The 16,373-nt window shown below is 35.2% G+C and overlaps 1 protein-coding gene across 4 annotated transcripts in view; it reads left to right on the forward strand.

Annotated features, from left to right (window-relative positions):
* Positions 1-16,373, forward strand: part of TTC7B (tetratricopeptide repeat domain 7B) — a 138,627-nt gene that overhangs the window by 53,787 nt on the left and 68,467 nt on the right. For all 4 annotated transcript variants that reach the window (XM_040558699.1, XM_040558700.1, XM_040558701.1 and 1 more), the window contains 6 exons: positions 1,874-1,937; positions 5,514-5,651; positions 10,181-10,264; positions 11,371-11,475; positions 12,769-12,886; positions 13,084-13,141. In XM_040558699.1, the coding sequence (XP_040414633.1) occupies positions 1,874-1,937; positions 5,514-5,651; positions 10,181-10,264; positions 11,371-11,475; positions 12,769-12,886; positions 13,084-13,141 (567 nt within the window). The remainder of the gene's footprint in view (positions 1-1,873; positions 1,938-5,513; positions 5,652-10,180; positions 10,265-11,370; positions 11,476-12,768; positions 12,887-13,083; positions 13,142-16,373) is intronic.

Here is a 16,373-nt window from a genome sequence, read left to right on the forward strand (position 1 = left end):
TCTCCAACAGTGATCAAAAGCAAGTACCTAAGACGAAGACTACGAAGACAGACCTATAGGAGACTTCTTCCTAGGTATTACTCTGACCTCCAATCATTTGAGTCTGAAATCTACTATTTTGTTTTAAATATGCTGCCCTATATATTAATTAAGTGAATTCACTTCTTTTGAGGATGGTACGTGGTGTATGACTAATAACATTTATGATTTTACAGGCCTCTGTTACTGCCGCTTCAGTTTTCTTTATCCTCAGTTGAAGATGTGTTAAACTGCTTGGTTTGCCTTTGCTTGGTAGTCATTTTGTGATACCAATTGCCTTTTTTGCTCTGCCCTGTTACTGTGGGGCTAATTCATTCATATGCCTGCATCTGTCAGGGAAGACAGAAAATGTCTGAATTCGGTCATCTATATTGAGGTTTCTGTATACATGAGCCAAAGGATTTTCCACACAGTATCTGCATGGAGAGGATTTTCGCTGTTTGAGACAAGAATTAACTTATTTACAAATATTTATTGACATTCAAAGTTTTTCAAAATATTTATAGGTATTCAAATAGGAGAAAATAATGTTTGCTTTCCTTTTGATAAGCTTTGGGGTAACTTCCCTATGTTCTCTGAGGAAGTAATTTCCCCTGTAAATATTTTCAATTGCTATACTGCTTGCTGGAAATCATTGCCAGTGAGTTATATTAGGTCTACTTCCAAGTTGCTATACTCTGCATCGAAGACTGGATAGGTAAATGGGGAGCTTTCTGCTTCCTCTTCATTCCTCATTCCCTGTCCTGGGTGATTCTTAATCCTGTGTAACTGCGCTTTGGAATTTCTTTATGTAAAAAATAAGAAGGCCTTCTAAGATTTAGAATACACTTAAAAATCTTATAAGCAGCTTCTACTGATTTTACAAATAATAGTAATAACAAAAATCCAATGACAAAACAACTCATAATCCCTTGTGCCTTATCTGCTTTATATTACCACAGTGCTTTCACAACCTTGCTTTCAAACTCCCTGGACTCCAGATGCATTTTACTTTCCATTTCCTTTCAGTTATTTCATTACTAAAGTTTCTAGTGCATTTAAAAAATTTAGAGAGTTTAGAGAAGGAAAGCTGGAGAGTTAAACACAAAACACTTGAGAGAGAAAAAATTCCTACCGGTCATGTAGTCAATGCAGATTACTATTGTCTATGCACTGGTGTAGAAAAGTATTCAGAGAACATCCAGTGTTCAGAGAAAGTAGTAAAGTTTGCAGCCTAGTCCTATGCAAACGTTCAGTATTAACTCACAAGGAATTATATTTCATTGAAAATAAATACTTTATTGGCTTGCAAGTAAGAGGGATGACGGCAAACAGGCAGAGAGTACCATGGCTCTATTTAAATGTATTCACAACTATTGAATGCATCAGGAGAACAATTCTCAAACAATAACCAATGAAAGGTTAATAGAAATACTTATCCACATACTGCCTGAAATACAAAAATTACCTTGCTCTTGTGAGAGAATCTTGTTGACCTTTGAATCAGTGATATAGAATCAGCTCGGATATTAGGTGCCAGCAGCTAGTGAAACAATGGGTATATATTTTTACAGTTGTCAGATTATGTGCAATTTTGGGATATTTGGAAGCGTTTTTCGACTCTGACAGCTGTAGCGGTTTTGTTTTCTTATTGTGTTTGGCCAACTTTTCTGAAATGCAAATTTATAGTATTGCAGAGAAATGAATTTTAAGCAATTGTTTTTTCTGTGTAAGTTAGTATTTATTCTCTTTTCTGGAAATCTTTCCATTTTTGCAGTACTCTTGCTGTATTTGTGTGAGATACTCCGAAGAGTAATGTTTTCTGCTTAAATAATGAAATTCTTGTTTTGAACAGCATCTTTTGTCCTCAAGAAAATACAGAAGAAGCCTTACTGTTGCTGCTTATTAGTGAATCTATGGTAGGTAAAACAGAGTGAATATGCATGTGCTGCATGTGTGTGTGTATTCCTTTTTCTTTTTTAAATGAAAACAGAACGTTTTTTTTCGTGCCTCGCTTTTTGACCTGTGTTTCATTTTCTGTTAGGAAAGCAGGCAGTTACTTCTGAAACTCAAGCTTCTGTTCTTCTGAGGCAGCAGGATGAGTTCAGCAATGTTATGAATAGGAGTTCTTCTGCTTTTGGAGTGGCTGAACCTAGCCTCATCCAAACGATAGGCAGGTGAACACAAAGCCAGGTCCTTTGATTTGGCATCTCTTATCGGTATGAACCACTGTTACACCAGCGGGTGCTATTCAGACAGACAGACAGACTCAAAATGTAAGTTATTTCTGTTGTAAAAAACAAAATGAAAGACTACTAAGTAAGCATAATAAACATAGCCAAAAATATTTTCCATTGTGCATTAGAACTCAGATATCACTCAAATTTGTAAATTATTTTTAATGATACTGACATTCAACATTTTCTACTCGATTATTTAATTTTTTTCAAGTCTCCTAATTTCCTCAGTAGTTGATTCCTTTCAGTGGCCTACTTGTGCCTTTTATCAATTTTTCATTTTTTCCTCTAGCATGATTTTACTAGTCATCCATCAGCTGTCATGTACTGACATTCTCATACCAGGTCAGTTGCATATTTTCAAATGACAGAAATGAGAAGCTTAAGCTCAAACCTTTGCTGAGTCTCTTACTGGAGGGGTGTAACCTCTAGGATCTCAGGCATCATATATTAGTATGTCTCGCTACATGCCACCAAGACTTAGTCTTTTAAGTTCTGTAGGTGATTTGAATGCTTTTACACTCTGGCATAATTTCTGTTTTGGTAGTTAAACAAGATCAGAACAGTTTAGTGAATGTCCTATTTGAACTATTTTAGAATTGCACACTTACATAGTAGCGCAAACCACTATCCTTATTCCTAGTGACCTACTTTGCAATGTGTTCATGACAGGATCCGTCACCAGAAAATTAGACTGAGCAAACATTTCCATGTACTGTGTGTTGCTTTTGCTGCACAATGCCCTTACCAAAAGGGTGTTAAGTTTTAAACCATAAAACTACTCATCGGTACACACTTGTCTTTGTGAGAGTTATCTTCCTGAGAGTTGAGAGGTCTTACTTCAGCTTCAGTGCATGCTAACTCTTGCTAGCTGTAGTAGTTAGAAATAATACATGACTTATAATTTTGAAACCAATATTTGGCTAAGAAATGAGAATGATTACAGAAGATTGAATAAACGGTATTGTTTAGAGATGGAGTTGTATTATCAATGTAGTATGATCTCTTGCTTGCTTGGGAATTAGTAAAAACATAAACAATGCTTCAAGACTTTTGTCCTTCGTGAATTTATTTAAGTAAATATTGGAAAACAAAATGGAAATCTGACATATAAGTGGCATTTTGTGTAAATAAAAATAATCAAATTTTTATGTGTATATAAGCCCCAGATCATACTGCTAATTTCAGGGAAGTGGTGCACTCTAACATCGTAACTTCTTGTTTGGATTATATCTAGTGCAACATATATTCAGAAAATTGAATCGTGACAGTAGATTATAAACGACACTTATGTGTCACATTGAGTTCCCTTAATTTCTGAATTTGGAATGGGCGCTTTGATAGGTAAGATTTAAATTGCAATATTTATGAAAGAAATGCTCTGAGAAAGATAGTTCTGTGCTTTTTAAGTATTCTAATTCTCTTATAGGTACATTTCAGAGTACAAAATAGTCATTTAGCCACATGACTGCTGCTACAGTGTACTGTCATACATAATGAGGAAAGTCAGCTGCAACTCTGCCATCACTTACTTTAAGATGTCCTTGTATTCTAACTGTTACACTTGCAAAGTTAGACCAGCCTTTCCTTACCTAAGCAGGAATGAATAGAAAGGTAGGATCTGAAGGACTGAGATCTCCAAGTTGCAGTGGGTGTATATGTTGCTGCATGTCAGCTGAGCTATAAGTAACAGAATCACAGAAGGGTTCAGGTTGGAAGGTGAATGAAGGCAGAAAATGACTGTTCAGATACATATTTAATACTTAACAAGGCATCCTCTCCCATAAACTACTTTGGCGTTGTCAGCCGTTGTTTCACAAGAAGTGCTGTTTCATAGCTTGTTTTGTACTTGCAAGGAATTAAATCAACAGTGATTAAACATGGAGTTAAAAGGAAAGAAGTTCCTGAAGCTGACTAAATATTTATGCAGTGTAGAAAGGAAAAGCCAAAGGCTTCTTGATCAAAAGAAAGTGCAATGTCTGTTTTGGGGTGTATGTGGGGGTGTGTGTTTACAAACCAAGCTGTGGATTGTTAAGTTGATAAATCTTGAAATGTCTATGCATTTTATGCTCTGTGCATCTCTGAAAAATTATTTTGGTATTCAATTATTCTGATTTTAATGATTCTTTGAGTATGATCGGAACTCAAAATGTTATCCTATTAAAGTAGAAAAACAATTTATTGGTGCTTAATATATGTTATTCCTCCCCTCTAAAAAGGGGGGAAAACAAGCTGTCCATTTTAATTCAGCCTACTTAAATTTAATTCAGTCTATTTAAATAAATGTATTTTTAAATAATTTTGAATATATTTAAATAAATTTTTAAATAAATTTTGGGTAGACCTGTGTGGTGCCAGGAGTTGGACTCGATGATCCTTATGGGTCCCTTCCAACTTGGGATATTCTATGATTCTATGAAAGGAAAGGAAAATGTATTAAGGGGGCCACATCCTGCCCAAATGGAAGGGGGAGGAGAGGGCAAAGAGAGAGAGGCATCTTTAACTTCTGTGTTAAAACTAGCAGATATGTTCCCATTGGTACAAATACTACTATGTAAATATCACCAAATCTACAAATAAAGAAGATACTCTGTGTAGTTGAGTATAGGTTATCTTAGCTACTGGGAGGCTTGAATTTTATTCTTTGCTCTTTAACAGGATTTCTCTGTGAACACGGTCAATTCATTTAACAAGGTCTAGTTCAGTTTACACTTTCTCAAAAGGAAATGTTTAAGGACTTAGGCTTGCAATGTGCATTTCACAGAACAGGGTTGAAAGTGTGAAGCTTTATTGCAAACACGAGCTGATTCTGAACCTCTGCTTGGAACCAGGGACAGTTTTCATTCTCACTACTAATTCCTGAAGGTGATTGTGTGGTTATCTTGGGCAGGTAACTACATGAAAATAAGAAGGTAGTCACATAATGTTATGAAGACAAGAAAAAATTTGATTTATTTGCTGTGTTTTACAAGAAGACGGAATAGGAGATTTGAAGATCATTATCATACATTTTACTTGCCTTCAAAAAAAAATTGAAAGATGAATATGAATATTTAAAACCATGCTTTATTGCGTTTGAGAACTTTCATAATTGTATATGTTATGTAGTTTATGTAATTAGAATCAAGCAATTAAAAATAGATCCATATAGAAACATGTAGTGGCAGTCTGATTAGAACAGTAGTTACTTGAGAAAAAAAAAAAAAAACAGGTTTAATTACAGTGGCTGACTTGGTTTCTTTTTGGTGTATGTTTCAGGCTAACCGTGATGCCGTATTGAGCAGAATACCAGAACACAAAAATGATCGTATCATCAGTTTGCAAAGTGCATCTGTAGTATATGATTTACTTACTATAGCCTTGGGAAGAAGAGGCCAATATGAAATGCTCTCAGAGGTTTGTCCATAGCAGTGAATATTCAACTGCATCTTTGTTGTTTGTTTCTGTTAATCATGTTAGTTGTCTTAGTACTTTAGGGCTAGACAAGTACAGGATACTGTCATTCTGACTACTATAGATACTTTCCATCCAAAAACGTTTGCTGTCTGAATTTTTTCAGGTGACTCGAGACAGTCAAGCACAGAAATGGTGAAAGGTGTGAGAGATGTTTAGTGGCACAGGAGTTCACATGCTTTTTAGCTGGGGAGACATGGATCTGCTTAAAAAGATGCCCATTAAACAGAGACAGCAGGAAAGAAAAGCAAAACATAAAAGCTATTGAGGAATGAATGGAAGAGTTTGAGACAGCCAGAGACATGAACTTCAGTAGCTAAACTAGCAGGGCTGAAGTACTACAAGAAAAACAAGAAGATTTTGAATGTTCATAGACCTTTTTCTTTTGATTCTTCTGTTTCTTTTGGTCTAGAGAATTTAGTTGGTTCTGCTTCTGATTTCCCTTTCAAAGCTTAGAAGATACAAACTCAATTTTTCTAACTGTGCTCATTTAAATATATTGCCATGAGTTTACTAATGTGCATTTGTAATAAGATATAAATATTAATGGTCGGAGATTTGTTCCCACCTAAAATATTTTCTAATGAATAGATCACCAATATTAATATCTAGAAAAAGGATTTTTGAGGTTTTATTTTGAAACAAGACTATTTTGTGCATCTCATATTTGGAGTGTTCCAAATTTGTAGTAGTTTGTAAAATGATTTTGGAGTTGAAAAAAGGGGGAATATATTACCTTTTTTTTGAGGTCTGTAGGAAAGTGTGTTCTCTGTCTCAGATGTCTTGCGTTTCCACATCTTGGGTGTGTTTTGTTAGACTGTGGCAACTTAGTACTTCAGGAAATTTTCAAGTATTGTTAAAAGTGTTTTTTGTTTGTCCGTTTGTTTTAAATCTGAGAAACAACCTGCTCAGCCACTCTTTGGACAGAGCGGATCTTTCTGCTGCTCAAAACAGTGCTCACCCAGCAGCAGGATACTGTCGATGACCATGATTAATTAGCAATATCTGGAAGGAATACTTTAGCATGTGTGGTAAGAAGGCATATTCAGGGATTGATTTGTTAAGAAATCACATCCCCTTACCATAATAAAGGACTATTTTAATTAGGTAAAAGTAAAACCCTAATTCTTCACTGATACATGTTGATAGTGATTCTTAAATCCATACCTTCTGTGATATTAAGCTCCGAATTGGAGTATTCTCCCCTTGAAAATATTTCACAGATGCAAGTTGTGCATACAAGTCAATTTTAATCAGTATACTAGAAAATGAAACTAAGGAACATGAAAGTTTATACAAAACTCTGATTCTACAATATAACTCGGGAAAATTTCTACTTACTTGCTGGTACAGACACTGTCATGGAGCTTTAGGCAGTTGCATCAAAGAAAGCTGTGGGAGGCAAATCTCCATATATTTTACATCCAGAACTGTTTAAAGGGTAGATATTAACAATTATTTAGAGGAAAGAAAAAACACACTTGAAAATGTCTCTGATTTCTTTCTTCTTTAAGCAGCTGACAATGTTGGTGAAACCTTTCCTTTTTTACGTATTAACCTACCAAGTGAGCAGGGGGTGTGCAGCCCTGGGTTACAATTACAGAATCACAGAATGGTTGAAGTTGGAAGGGACCTCTGGAGGTCATCTAGTCCGACCCCCTTGCTAAGCAGGGTCAGCTTGAGCACAGTGCACAAGATGGCATCCAGGCGGGTTTTGAATATCTCCAGAGAAGGAGACTCCACAGCCTCTCTGGGCAAAACGGTTAAGGAAAAAAATAGATCTTGTTTCCTTAAATGGTCAGGCTCAGAATTAGTATTCATAGTTCATGGTGCTTTCCAGCCATTTCTTTCAAAGTAGTAGTTCTTGTCTGGTATCTTTACATTGTGGCTGGAATAATGGATTTGGTTTTGGTTTCAATTGTAACAGATATTACATTATTACTGTTAGTCGCATCAAGTTTTAGTAATTTTTTTTAAGTGTTGGCAAGCTTATTTCAAGATGAGCACAACTTAAACATTTGGTGAGACCAATTATTTAATTTCTATTCACAGCAAAGACCTTCAAAGCTCTAAGATCAGTCAGGAAGCATCATAAATCAGAGAAATGGGAAGAATTCTCTGGCAGAATTCTTCTCTATTTTATATGGCTCTTTCTTACTTCCTCCTTGTCGTTGTCATCCTCATTTCGCTCAAGTTCCCTGAAGAAAACCAAAGCAGTTGAAAATAGAGGGTTAAATGTGTTTCTAAGGTTTCTGAAAAGAACAGATACAGGCCTTGGCTGTCAAGGTGTTGTTATGTGATGAAATATCTTCTCATTTTTAGCCTCCCAGTATCATCCAGAAGGACTGTTTCTAAATAAAGGTATACGCAGAACTTCCAGAGTGGATGTTAAACACAGTAAAAGACAGACAGTCACTTGAAGTATTTATTTTTATAACTGCCACACTGTGAGCATAGTCAAAGAGAGGTGCTTGGCAGAATTGCCAAATGTGCAGGGAATCACAGGGTGTTAGCAATAAGGTTTTCTCCATCAGGTCAATATCTGCTCTCACTTTTTCAGGGCCATGTCTCACTTCTGAGAGAATGTTTCAGAACAGCAGTGATCAGCATATAGATCATTGGTTTAGAGTCTGAACAGCATATAGATTATTAATTAGTCCATTGAAACTCAAGCCTTCTAGAATACAGTTCAAGACCCTTGTGTTCTGTGTTCTTATACTTTAATTTTTTTTTGTTATCAACTTCTCCAACTTCTGTATTTTCTGTCAGTTAGAATGGACAAGTAATTTTTAATTAAGTGAGGCCTAGAAAATTCTTTTTTTCTTTTTCTAATTGTGAATCAGTGGCTCTATATAATTAATGCTCATATATGTGTACATACGTGAATATATATAAATGGGAAAAAAGCATCGTTAGGCAGTCTAAAAAGTTATGAACGTATTTTGACTTTATTAACTTTCCGTGTGCCACTTACTCGTGTGAGTCTCTGGGACTATATGGCTGTTATAGGTCAGTGTTCTTTGCTTAGTTCTTATATAAAACACTGATATCAAAACAGGTAGAGTGAGTCGTATTTGAAAAATGATGTATTTGAAAGCAGAAGCTTGAATTCATCCTCCATTTAAAGGCATTCAGGTTAGGACCAGAGTTGCACTAATCATTGGAGAGAGAGATGGATTTAGCAGCTCTTGTCTTCTGCCAGCTCCGTCAGTGAAGATGGAGGAGTGTGCCTCATGTAGGCATCTCCGTGAAGTATCCACAGTAATAGGAAATGTATTCTCATATAATTTATTTGTTTTCTGCTGTGATCTTTTTGCTTCAAACGATTAAAAAAGTTTAATGGGGAAATAAGTCCTGTGTTGTCTTAATAGACATTTAATCAACTTGCTACGCATACAGTCTGATGATGAACTTTTTGCAACAGTATTAGAAAGGGTTTGTTTTTAGAAACTTCAGTCCTTGTATAAGCATTTCATAAAAATTCTGTTTAGTAATAGCCTTGATACTGGGTTCTGTGTAGTAGGAAAAATTGTAGTAGACGTTAGTTAGACATTGCAAATAATGCATTTCTCATACTTGTTTTTTTCATCTTCAGTGCTATTCTTTGCTTCAGCTCCTGTTATTATTTGGGAACACACTACATACCTGGCTGTGCTTTCTGAGTTTGAATGTAAAAAAAAATTCATGGTATTGCGATTTAACCTATACATTATAGCTATCAAAGGAGAAAAGCTGCTTCATTAATTTCACATTGTATATGAGAATGTTAATTGCTGAAATGGTTTAATCCAGAGAAGTATTTCACCTTTCAAGTATTCCAACTCCTTAGAGCTAGCTTGATAAGTAAAAAAGAGCATAGCAAAATGAAATAGTTCTTACTGACAACAGCAGATACGAAACCTCCAGAATTAGCACAAAACACCAGTGTTATATATTTAATTTCAGTTAGTGAATTTCCTTTTGGAATTCAATTATTAAATTAGAAACTCTCAGCAGAGTATTTAGTGTGCTAAGTTAAAATTCTTAGAAATAATATTCTCAGATCAACCTTTCTCCTCCTCCACTTTTAAGTGGTATTGATAAGTGCTTATAGTGCCATGGCTAGACAAGTGTTCATAAGTTCAAGAATGCGTGCGTACAATTTTTCTTTTCATTTAAGACCTCTCTTGCCTTTTGGAGCTTTTGCTCTAAATACCTTCATTTAAGAGTAAGCTGACTGATATTTATCATTGCTTCTCTCAGTCTGAATAGGACAGTAGGAGTATGTAAGTATGGTATATGGGAAATCAATTTTCTGTTCAATTCTTTTTTTCTCCTCCGTATACAATCTGGCAGCTGCTTTCACTTATTTGAATAATTCATATTTTTGATTACATGTGTTTTAGATGTTAGTCTATAAGATTTTTATACTAGTATATCTTAATAATTGAAGAATGTTCCCTTAATGAAATTTTTTTTCCCCAAAAAACTAGTGTTTAGAAAGAGCCATGAAGTTTGCGTTTGAAGAATTCCATCTCTGGTATCAATTTGCATTGTCCTTGATGGCAGCAGGAAAAGTAAGTCTTAATTTTTTGATGTAATTCTTGTTTTGTTGGCTTTTGATAACAATATTTGGCACTTCCATAATTTTTCATCTGTAGTGTTTTTGAAACAAGAACTATCTTACCAACAAGCTCAAGCTAAGCTAAATGAATATGAATTACACCCGATCATGTTTTCCAGTAAAATCCTTGTTCAAGTGCTGTTTTGATGAACAAATGCTATTTCTAGGTACAAATTAATGCCGATTCGTGCTGCTCTTGTTCTTTTTTTCTTTGGGAATTTGACTGTCTTTATTATTGTCTTTGAGACTGTGTGTACTGTGCTATTAAAATGATAAAAAAAAAATTTAATTTTTTGTAACCTAACAGCTTTTATTATTAGATACAATCTTCTATTTATAGTTCCTTTTGCTTTTCCATCTCATATTATGAAAAATAAATTATATTCATTATATAATGTAAATGCCTTTTTTTTTTTTAAAAGATCATTCACTGTAGAGATAACTTGCTTATCTTCAGTGTGGGGGGAAAGGAATGATTTATTTTCTTCCGAAGTTATTTTTTGAAGTATAGTGATTCTTAAAGTGCTTGCTTCTTGTCGTTCTCTGTTCATTTAGAATGCTCTCTTAAACTGCAATTGGATAGAGGAAAATGAATTTAAAAAGAGAAGCAATGACAGTCTGTTATAATGTCTTGTATCATATCTACTGTTCTTATGTGCTGCTGTAACTCCCAAAGAGCACTAAAACATAGCTTGTTCTGATTACCATCTCCTGTTTCTGCTCTTTCAGTTTCCTTGATGTAATGTGAGCCCACAGGCCTACCAAAGTTTTTAAAAGCGTCTCAAAACTGTTTTCTGAATTATGAACCAATGGGATTACATTCTGAGCAAATATTTCACCTGGGACTCTTAATCATAGTTCACAGGGGGAGAATAACTACAGCAGTGGCTAAACTCTTCTGTTTTATGGGAAGAGTTCTTGTGACAAATTTTCAACAAAATGATCAGTAATGGCTCCTTCACGTAGGGGAAAAATAAGGCAGAAAATGGAAATACTAATCTTGTGTCTGTGAAACGTATTTATGTTTTTAGTAATTTCAATGGAAAATGTTTTTAACAGTCTGCTCGAGCTGTTAAAGTCTTGAAGGAATGTATACGTTTGAAACCAGATGATGCAACTATTCCACTCCTTGCTGCAAAGCTCTGTATGGGATCTCTCCACTGGGTAAGCTTTGCCACCGTTTGTCTTTTCAGCAAGATCTGAGATTAAAGTGCAACAAAATCTTGGTGTAGAGATGTAGCAAATAATTTTGGTCAGTGACTACATGCATAAGATCATCACAGAAAACACAGTACAGATAAGTGTATGCACATGTACATCCCTGCTGCATGGCTTTAAAGTACTTGACAGCAATGGTTAAGCTTATCCACATGGCATGTCTTTGTACTGATCTAAGACAGAATGTATTAAAAATTGAAATGTTGTTGGCATACAGAGATAAAAAATTTGACTGATGTCTGTAGAAAATAACTAGCTTGGGAAGTGAATGGGACAAATCCCTCATTCTTTTTGATAAACTCTTCCACTGATACCATGTTTGGAGACAGCTGGTGTTCATGAATTCCTAGTAGGGGCAGTGTCTTTTGCAAAAGTGTTACTTGAGTTGCATTATTCATATCCTTGAAATTGGTGTATCTATACAAAAAACATTAAGGTGGTCGAAGATCATAATATGAATTTTCAAGAAAAAAGTAATTTTCAAAAGAATGTTTCAAAAAGAATGAGAAGAGTCACAATCAGAAGCTGAGAAAATAGCGCAGTAGTAGAAATATGACTTGTTGAGGCTGACAAAAGTAGTTTTAGTAATTAACATAGATCCTAGTTCTGTAAATTGCTCCCTATGGATTGACTTTATATGGAGTAGCTAGCTATACTTAGCATTTACATTTACTGGAATGGATTCAAACATTTATTTAATTTTCTTTCTAGATAGTTGAATAGCATGCTAGCCTGGGTATGCAGTTAAACCCTGATCTTTTACAAGTTTCTTTCTTCATGAATTTGCATACATTCAGCAATATTGTATGTGATGCAGGGATTTGCATAGCTGTACTCTTTTTGCAGGCTTGGAACCATGTTTTTTGTAATTGATTTTCTTAAAGAAATGGTTCGTGGGGCAAGAACTCTTATTAACTATGAAATGCAAAAATCGTAGATGGCATATATAGGACAGAAATGCCTTCTTAATTTAAAGAAAAAGGTGAAAACACAGTAATTGTGCGTTTCGTACCAGTATTTATTTCAACCATAAGAGTGGGTGCTTCAGCATTCCTAAATCTGCATTCCATACTGTGAACTTAGCAAGAAAACTAAGTCTAATGGAAAGAGAAGCAGTCCTAAAAGTGATTATGACTGAGATTTCAACAGATTCAGTGAGCATAATACACATGTTGTGCATTCTTCTCATTAAGCGTTAGCTAGTTTTAGACTTATATGGATGTTTTATAATGTTTTCAGTTGGAAGAAGCAGAAAGATTTGCCAAAACAGTTGTTGATCTTGGAGACAAAACGTCTGAGTTCAAAGCAAAAGGCTACTTGGCACTGGGATTGACTTACAGTCTGCAGGCTACTGATGGTAAGATAAGAATAAACACTCAAATCTGGAAATTCTCATGTTGTCTAAAAAAGGATACCTGTCAGAATACTAGACTTAATATTAAAACTTCTGTGTGCAGCCATTTTCCCTAGTCAATATATTAACACTAGTTCAGTGAGCATGTGGAATGAAATCTCTTGATCTTGCATATCACTGATTAAATATATCCTTTTTAGCATCTTTGCGAGGGATGCAAGAGGTCTTACAGAGAAAGGCTCTTCTTGCATTTCAGAGGTGAGTGGGTGTTAATCTTTTCATTTAATTCTGCCTGTGTAGTGAAAAGCTTTATTATGTGTTAGAAAGGGACTTGTAAAAGACTGTAATGAGGATTTCACCTCTGCGAGTTTGCCTTCATGAGTACATAATGTATTTCTTCAACATTCACTTCATCTTTTTCTGCCAGAAATATCTAAATTGATTCGTAAGGATTTCCTTTTATTTCGTTTTAAAGACATTTATGTTACTGTCTAGTATAAAATATTTGCTCAGAGGAGGATTCTGTTCTGATCTAGAAGGAAATAATAGTATGATGCAAGGTTTTAAGTCATGGTTCAATGTGATAGCATTTCTAGAAGAGGTAGTTGCTGATCAGATTATATAGCAGGTTATCATTATTTATGCCAATACAGGCAGAATGATAATCAAAGCCCTACTGCTGTGGTTGAGGAGTGAAGTGCAGGTTGTAAGCCCAGAGAAGAAAATTATTTTTATCTGGAGATTTAATGGTGTAGGCAGTGACATAGCAAATGCCTCATCTTCCACGTGCCTTACACAGTAGTAGTGCTGTTGGAGGTAACAATAGTTCATTCGCAAGAGTTTGACTCTACAAATGATAAACAGATGAAAGAGAACATCTTTACCCTAATTACAGAAGAAACAAATATTGGTGGCGTAACCATCAGAAGAGCTGCAACATTTAACTACACCTCTTTTTATGTTTCATTCTCTGCAACTGAACAATAAACCTCTTGATGCCTTCTTAACTGCTCGGTTTCAAAGACTTCCGAGCAGTGATAGGTGCCAGCTGAAATCTAAAAACATATCTAGCAACTCTTCAACAAACCATTGCATATGTTCTCTAGCTATCTAGGTGGAGTGGAACTTTAGTTTTGTAGTGATGTGGATTTTTGAAATATTTGTGCTAACTAGCAAAATATAAATTTATACACAGAAAGTTTGGAGGACATGGGGATTAATTGCGTCTGTTTTCTTTGCATCATCTTTGTGATTCATTGTGTATGTGGGTTATATATTTTTTTTTCTTTTTAGTTCATACAACCTCCTAAGAAACACTGTTTAGTATTTTTTAAGTGCACATTCAAGGGTATTGGTGTTCAGTTACATACTCGTCCTTTCTGCTGTCCTTTCTTAGAATTAACTTGTACATAGACTTAATTAAAGTGTCTTTTGAAGGTGTTAGTAATACATAGGGTGTATGTTTTGAAAACTCTAGTGAATGGTTGATATGGCTGATATTGCTGCTAGCGATATTACTGATGAGTAGCTTACATTCCACATATGATCCTGAATAGAATGGTTTGGCCCTTGAAGAGAATGTAGTTTCTGTATCGTAAAATCCTACAGTTATCTCCTTTGAGAAAGGAGAAAGTATGTTTTGTGAGGAGATAGTTTTGCATATTAACATATTTCCCCATTTGTGTTCACAGAGACTCACAAAAGGAGTCTGATAAATCTGCTAGACTGGGAATATGCTGCAGTGTGGTTCATAGTGTTGCTAGTTGCTTGTGTTGATGATTTAGGTATAGGATGTTACCTAAAATTTGTTCCCACACAGAGTGAGAACAAAGCTAAGCTTACCAGAATCATGCCCATTTTCCTCTCACGCTTCTTTAAAAAAAATAAATGTTTTTCAGGAGATGGAAGTTGAAATTCTGCATTCATCTCCTACGCAGTTTATAGAACAAGCAATTGTACTGGGATCAGTATTCTGATCTGTCAAGTTTTATTCTTTTTGTTTCGATGTTGTGGTTTTTTTTCCTTTTTTTTTTTTCTTTTTAAATCATTTACTTAGAGGACCAATTCCTGAAGAAACAGAAGTCTGAAGAAGTACAGTTTTGTGCGGGGACCCTTTTCTATGCCAAATTTCAAGGCCATCACTTTGTGACATTGGCCATTTGAGAAGGCACTTGTTGCCATCTTTGCACACTGCTGAGGGGGTGTTTGTTTCGCTAACTTCTTTTGGAAAACTTTCAGTGTTTTTCATGTGCTTGGTGTGAATTGGAGAGTTTCACAGAACTTGCCAAATTTTTGATAGATAGTAACAGCTTTATTCTTTCACTGGCTGAAGCTTGGTGACTGAACCAGTACTCTCCAAGATAAAAGATGAAAAAAGAAAAAACAGAAAACAAACAAACGAAAATTCCTACACCCTGCTAGGGTTTCATATTTGACTCTAATTTCGAATTTAGAGTTACGTTCAATAAAATATGAAAAAGTCCCCTACTAACTTAAGTTACATTGATATGTGTTGGAGTAGTTGCTAAACTAACGGAGCTGTCTCTTTGGACTTGGGAAGACAGAATTGCACCAGTCAGAAGAAGAAGGTTCCTTTTGTGATTGTAACGAATTAAAGGTTAATTTTGTTTGCTCCATATGAAGAAGACTGATTAGATGTTCTGAAGGTGATTATTGCACACTATTTCTACCTGAGCCTGCATTAAAAGAATGCATCAAATATAGATTAAATGTAGTGGCACTCTTGCTGTCCGGTGTTTACTACACATCATTTTGGGGTATAATGATCAATTTTTTTTGTCTATGCTGAAGCTCTCCACCTCCCACCAAAACAACAACAACAACAACAAAAACAACCAACAAACAAACAAAACCTTATCTTGCACGGGAAAGGCTGTATTACAGTGTATTGCAAGAACTTTTTCTGTGGGATTTGTGTCGATATGAACAAGACAAATTATGTGCATTTGACCTGAACATTCAAATCAAACAAACAAAATTTAATAAAAATGTGGGAAAATGTTATTTTTGTTTTGGTAACTGGGGTTATTTGCAACAGCAGTAATTAACAACATTTTGGGAGTGAGTAAGTGTAAAACACTGCTGTTATTGGGAAGCTCAACATTTTTGTGGACGAGTTATGTTTATAAAAAACAATCAGCATAAAGTTCTTTATCTGACCTTCAAGCATAGCTTCATGATGAACCAGATCTTATGCTGCCTTTTGCTGTAATGCTGTGATAAAGCCATCGAGCACAGGTTTCTTTTACATTGCCACATATCAAGATACTCTGCTAACTTAAGTCTCGAAGAAACTCAAAGCCAGAAAGTAGTTGGCTTCCTAGGAGGCTCAGTATGCTGAGAATGTGCCTAAAGCTTAGGACTCTAAAGAATAAATAAAATTCAGATCTACTTTGCTGCTACTTTTCCTCTTCAAATTCTGTGCTTCAGAACCATCCTGGTCAGGGGCAGTGTGATTGCTTGGGTACTT

The sequence above is a fragment of the Cygnus olor genome, chromosome 5 (genome assembly GCF_009769625.2).
Source record: "Cygnus olor isolate bCygOlo1 chromosome 5, bCygOlo1.pri.v2, whole genome shotgun sequence".
Taxonomy (NCBI): domain Eukaryota; kingdom Metazoa; phylum Chordata; class Aves; order Anseriformes; family Anatidae; genus Cygnus; species Cygnus olor.